Source organism: Cavia porcellus, unplaced genomic scaffold (assembly GCF_034190915.1).
Source record: "Cavia porcellus strain 051 isolate PalLab524CR breed Dunkin Hartley unplaced genomic scaffold, mCavPor4.1 scaffold_28, whole genome shotgun sequence".
In the NCBI taxonomy this organism is placed as follows: domain Eukaryota; kingdom Metazoa; phylum Chordata; class Mammalia; order Rodentia; family Caviidae; genus Cavia; species Cavia porcellus.
In genome coordinates, this window is record NW_026947511.1 from 41565634 (window position 1) to 41571633 (window position 6000).

General features: G+C 53.3%; 1 protein-coding gene across 1 annotated transcript; it reads left to right on the forward strand.

The window, feature by feature from the left end:
- The first annotated feature begins 88 nt into the window (after window positions 1–88).
- Window positions 89–6000, forward strand: Treml1 (triggering receptor expressed on myeloid cells like 1). Its single transcript, XM_003473659.5, has 6 exons — window positions 89–899; window positions 1040–1372; window positions 3521–3653; window positions 4506–4591; window positions 5006–5058; window positions 5377–6000. Exons 1-6 carry the CDS (start codon window positions 521–523, stop codon window positions 5689–5691), a joined length of 1299 nt encoding a protein of 432 aa, XP_003473707.3. The 5' UTR covers window positions 89–520; the 3' UTR covers window positions 5692–6000.

Consider the following 6000-nt stretch of genomic DNA (forward strand, 5'->3'; position numbering starts at 1 on the left):
CCTGACTTGCAGAGTGGGGAAGGAGGAGAGGAGGAGGAGGGACTCAGGAGAACCGTCTCCAGCAGAGAAAAAGCATTCAAGGCACAAGAACCATGTGCTGTCCACAAAGAATGCCCGGAGAACAAGAAAGAGAACTTGTATATTAAAAATATTACAGAATCAAAACTTTAAAGACAATAATACTGAAAGGGTAGAGGAAAACTATGAAGAAATCTGTTGGCAGAAAAAAATGAAAAAAAAAAAAAACACAAAAAACAGTGGGGAAGGAGAGAGAACATGCAAACAACCAACTAATTAACCTGCTGCAACGAGACAGAGGAGGGGAGAGAAACACAGAGAAACGTCGACCAAAGCAAGGCTCCAGCACGCAGCACCGACTGAGGATCGTAAATGGAGACAGAAGGCCGGAGAGCTCAGGCAGAATGCAAAGCAGCTTCCAGGCCGGGGTTCATCAAAGCGGGGCTCTGCCCTGGCCTGTGCTGGCAGGTGGGGCTCCGGGCGTGGGGGGGTCCGGAACCAGATGGCCCTGCGTGCACTCCGGGTTCCTCCCCAGCTCTGCAGCCTCAGCTCTGAGTTTGGGAGGCTCCGATCACCACCACCATCCTCCTCTGCCCTCCTCCCTCTCCTGGGCCTTCTCCCCCTCGCCTGCCCTACCTCGGGCCAGTCTCTGAGCATCCAGCAGCCGGGTTGGGAAGGGCTTCCTGTCACCACCCCTCCAAGTGCCCACCAGTCCCTGCCTCCCACCCTGTGGTGGCGGGAGCCCCTCGTGACCGGGGGAGACAGTTGTTTCCTGCCCTCGGGAGAGGCCGTGTCAGTGCCCAGGCAGCCCCGGGCTGACACCTCCCCGCCAGCCATGGACCCCAGCCTGCTCCTGCTGCTGCTGCTCCTGGGACTGGAAGGTAAGGTGCAGACGCCACACCTCCCTCCCTGCTCATCTGGAGACCCGGAGTCACTGGCCAGTGGGGGTGTGGGTTGGCGGCAGCTGCAGCCCTTTGATCCGCAGTTTCCTCCCGACCTCAAACGCCTTCTGCTCCCCTAGGCTGGGGCTCTGCGGGCAGCCGCCCTGAGCTACTGCAGGTCCCCGTCGGGGGCTCTATCCAGGTGCAGTGTCACTACCGGCTGCAGGACATCCGGGCACGGAAGGTGTGGTGCCGCTTTTCCCTGAATGGATGCCAGCCCCTGGTGACCTCCGTAGTGAACCGTAGCGCTCCCGAGAACCAGCGCATCTTCCTCACGGACATGGGAGGGGGCCTGCTGCAGGTGGAGATGGTCACGCTGCAGGAGGCCGATGCGGGCGAGTACGGCTGCCTGGTGGAGGGCGCCTCCGGGCCCCACTTGGTGCACACCTTCTCCCTGGAGGTGCAGCCCAAGGGTGAGTCACCCAGCCCTCCGGGCCCCACCCAGGGCTGCATGCTGGGGCAGGGGAGGGAGGGGATTCCCTTGACAGCTGTGCGGGCAGCGGAAACCGCACTGGCCTGGAAGACTGAGATAACTCCCGGCCTCCTCCTCCAGCATTTCCCACATACTTGATGCTACCTTTTTATATTATTTTAACTTAGAAACACATTTATTTAATACTAGGATTCGCTGGCCTTGAACTCACTATGAAGTCCAAGGTGAACTCACAGCAATCCTCCTGTCTCAGCCTCCTGAGTGCTGGGATTACAGGCAGGTGCCACCATGCCCGGCTAATTTAGAAATGTTTTAAATAAAGCTGAATTCAGATATATAATCTGAAATTAATTCTCTTTGAAATGAATTTTTGTACCTTCCAGTTTTGTATTCCTACAACATTTGATGGCTTAAAACTTAGCAATTTTATATCTTAATTGCACCACTGGTGGTGGGTGCACGATCCATAGGGCACAGTCAGTACCTGATCTCCTTCAGCTGGCTCAAGTTTAGAGCTGGAGAGTGTCCTGAATGTGCAAGCCAACACTCTCCACCAGAATTTCCATGTAGAAACCGTGTTGCTTTTATAAGTTTAATTCTCATGGCCCACATCTTTCCAGTACTAAGTGTCTATTAAAATTTTTAAATGTAAATATTATTACTAGAAAACTACCCATCCTGCTGCACATGTCCTGCTCTGCTGGTGCCAAGAGGACACCTGGATGATCCTCTGCAGCTGACGCTTATAGAGCTGCAGGCCATACACACACACCCTGTCCTGGGGCACCTCCCACTGCCCACTGCACAGGGTACCCAGACCCTGGCTCCTGCCCTGCTTCCCTTCGAGGTCTCTCCAGTCATGGTTTGCTAGGGGGCTAATCCTCAGTGTCGGGGTGAAGAGGGCAAAGAGTAACAAAGGCTGCCGAGAGGCTGTTTATAAACAGTAACCCCGGATTGCAGATCACTGGGAGCCCAAGGACACCTGAGCCCCGCCTCTTCTTCAGGGGCAAAATAAGAGCAGGGAAAATGCCTTTCTAAGTTTTATTACTTGAAGACACAAATTACTTGAGAATAAAAAGCCCAAGGAGCCAGGAATGGTGGTGCACACCTGTAATCCCAGCACTCGAGAGGCTGAGGCAGGAGGATTGTTGCAAGTTCAAAATCAGCCTGGGCTACCTAGTGAGTCTGGGGGTAGCCTGAACTATACAGGAAGACCCTGCCTCAAAAAAAGAGAATAATGAGTGTGAAAAATGTCAGTATTCACAAAAGAAAAGCAGCAGTGGTCTCCTCTTCGGGTGGCTGACATTTCCTTCCCAGATCAGTTTATTTTAAATAACATCCTACAGTAGTTTTTCAAATAATTTTCATATTGATTTGTTTTTAAATTTTATTATTAAAATTTTAACATATTAAATGCTATATTAATGCATAAGTATATTGTGTATAATTACTGTATTAACATTTATTTATTAATTATACAATTAACTCATATAGTATATAATTATATAATATTAAAATGTTATTTATTTTTAAGTTTTAATGAATACTTAAATGCTCACAAGATGTGGGCTGAAAGAATGGAACCTATAAAAGCAGGAGGACTGGGGATTTAGCTCAGCGGCATAAGCGTCTGCTGGCAAGTGTGAGGTTGTGAGTTTGATGCCCAGTACCAAAAAAAAATCCAACATGGTTTCTAGGTGGAATTCAGGTAGAGAGTGTTGGCTTGCACATCAGAGATACTCACCACATTCCAGGACTGGCTTTGGTGCATGCAGGGAACCGCGAGGTGGCTCTCTCAGGAACAAGGCCAGGTCCTCATCCACCTGGAAGGACTGGCTGGTACCCAAGAGCCAACCCTGGTGCTGCTTCCAGGAGCCCCTGGTAGGATGACAGGAGCCGTGTCCAGGGCCGAATTTAGGGGCCAGCGAGCTCAGCTGGAGGACGAGGGGTTGATACCAGGCCAGGTCCCAGTTGGGAGCCCCTACTGCCCGCCCGACTCGGCCTCTGCCTCTTCCTGCTTCTTCATCGGGGCCTCTGGTCCCGGCTCCCTCTCCCTCATCCCTTGACCTCCATCAGCCAGGGAGGCCAACAGTGTGCGTGCTCCACTCACTGTGTCCTTATGACCCAGCTCCTGTCCTAGGAGACGAGGAAGAGAAGGAGGAGGAGGAAGAGACCTTTGGGACTGGCACCCTGGCCGAGGGCCACGTCACAGACCCTGAAGGCAGCGCTAGCCCTTGGGGGCTCAGCCAGCGTGAGAGGAGGTATGGAAAAGGCTGGGTTTGGGGGCTGGGAGGAGCGGGTGGTGAACTTACAATTCCTTCCACCCCCAGGGAACTTCTTTTTTGTCTCCAAAGCATTAATTTCTGCTCTGGTCTTTATTTATTTATTTATTTATTTTTGGTGCCGGGGATCGAACTCATGACCTCGCGCTTGCCAGGCAGGCGCGTAAGCTACTTAGCTAAATCCCCCACCCCTGCTGTGATCTGTATAAGATTTTGGCTTAGCCTGCTCTTCTCTTTAGGGAAGTTTGAGGTTCACCATTAAGTTGTAAACATGCTCTTGCTCTGTTTCCTGATATGGGTATTTACCGCTGTAAGTTTCCCTCTTAGGATCAGTTTCATTGAGTCCATAGGTTACGGTGTGTTGTATTATCATAATCGTTTCTCTCTAAACACTGTCTAATTTCTTAATTTCATCTGTGAACTGTTGGTTGTTTAGGATGATGCTATTTAATCTCCATGTGTTTGTGAAGTTTTTTTGTGGTTTCCTCTGCCATGGATTTCCAGTTTCAGTGCACTGTGGTCTGATAGTACGCGTGGAATAATTTCAATTTCTTTACATTTACGTAAGCACGTTCTGTGAGTCGGCGTGTGGTCTGTTCTGGAGAATGTCCCGTGTACAGCTGAGAACAATGTGTATCCTGCCGTTGTGGGGTGGACCTCTCTATAGATATCTACTAAGACCCCTGGGGAACTTCTGATCACAGGCAGGCAGGCAGGCATCCCAGCTGGGCAAGGGGCCCTTCATCCTGTGGCTGTTCAGCCAGGATGCTCCATCTTGTTCTGCTCCCCACTCTGCCTCAGGGCTAATCCAGCCCATCCCTCTGTCCTCAGCGTCCCCTGGATCTGGGGTGCAGTGCTCTTGCTGGGCCTGCTGGTGGTGGCCGTGGTGCTGGTGGTTGTGATGGTGAAAGGGAAAGGTAGGCATCTGTGTGCTGCTATCCTGGCCTGGCTCTCCTGGTCCGGTATCAGCCAGTGTCACAGACCCGCCGGGGGTCTGGGTCTGCAATGCTCTACAGGGATTTCTGGGTGGATTTAGTCAAGCTCTTGCACCCCAGAATTCCCACGGTGAGGTGGGGAGGGGAGGAGGGATTCAGTGGGGCAGACAGGAATTGGAAAGGATGGGGCAGTGGGGTTGAAGGAAGGAGATGGGGAACGGTCCTGGGAGTGGGCTGATACCAGAGGGAGAGTGAGGGGAGGAGGGCAGCGGAACAGAGGGGTGGGGATTTGGGTGGGGAGGAAGAGGGTGAGTCTGCACTCTGGAAGGGAGTGAGGGGACAAGCTGGGCGCTGCCCGGCAAGTAGACTGCAGCAGTGCTGTGTCTGGTCCTGCAGGGAACAGGCTCGGCGTCTGTAGCAAGTTCCAGAGCAGCGGCATCTCGGACGCGGTAAGAGGCCTCTGCAGGTCCCGGCGCCCCCACGCACACATCACTGAAAGGCCCGGGACGAAGGGTGGTGAGGGATGGAGACCCAGTTGAGGTCCAAACCCTCTCCTTCCACCACAAACCCAGTGCCCATGATTTCCCAAGGACGCTCAGCCTCCCCAGCTTAGGGGAGGAGCTTGGGCTTGAAAAAGTTCAGCTCGTTTGCCCACTGATGGATTTAGGATTCCAGAGGCTGATGTGGTGCCCCTGCCTCCCGACAGAGGGAGCTGGGGCAGAGGGAGGCCTCCTGCCTTTGCCTGATTTGCCTGCTCTTCTGTACAGGACCTGTTTTCAGCGGCCCGCCATGCTGGTGACTCTGGACTGGAGGCCGAATCGTCTTGGGACATACCCTCCGTGGGGCTCGACTTGCCATCCTCCTTTGACAATACCGCCTACACCAACCTGCAGCTTGAGCCTCCATCTGGAAAAGCCCCAGCTGCACCCCCGCCCTCTCCTCCCCCTCTGCCTCCCAAGGCGGTGATGTCCTCCAAGCCCCTCACTTATGCAACAGTCATCTTCCCGGGAGGGGACAAAAGTGGAGGGGCCTCCAGTGAGCCCACCCAGGACCTGCCCAGCAGTCCAAGCCCACCTAGCTAAACTGCTCAGCACACTGGACACCCAGGGGTTGTCCCTGGGGCTGTGGGCCCTGGGTCAGTGTGGTGGCAACCCTAGGGCACACGTGCCACAGTGCGTTGCTGGTATCACTAAAAGCTCTAAAAGGTTCGCCATCACTGCTTCAGATCTTCAGGGTACTGGAGGTGCCGGGGGCTTCGGGGTGTAATCTATCCTGATATCGCCAGCAGGGAAGGTGATACCCTAGGTCTGATGGAGGTGTTTCAGGGACATTTACCCCTCTGCTGGGTCCTCTGCAATGACACATTGGGCTAAATAAACCCTAAATGATGA

Excerpts from the sequence above, each read along its gene's own strand:
- Treml1 (XM_003473659.5), top strand. The coding sequence starts at position 521 with ATGGCCCTGCGTGCACTCCGGGTTCCTCCCCAGCTCTGCAGCCTCAGC. Across the intron at positions 1,373-3,520 it reads CCTGGAGGTGCAGCCCAAGG|CTCCTGTCCTAGGAGACGAG; the intron begins GTGAGTCACCCA and ends CTTATGACCCAG. Across the intron at positions 4,592-5,005 it reads TGTGATGGTGAAAGGGAAAG|GGAACAGGCTCGGCGTCTGT; the intron begins GTAGGCATCTGT and ends CTGGTCCTGCAG.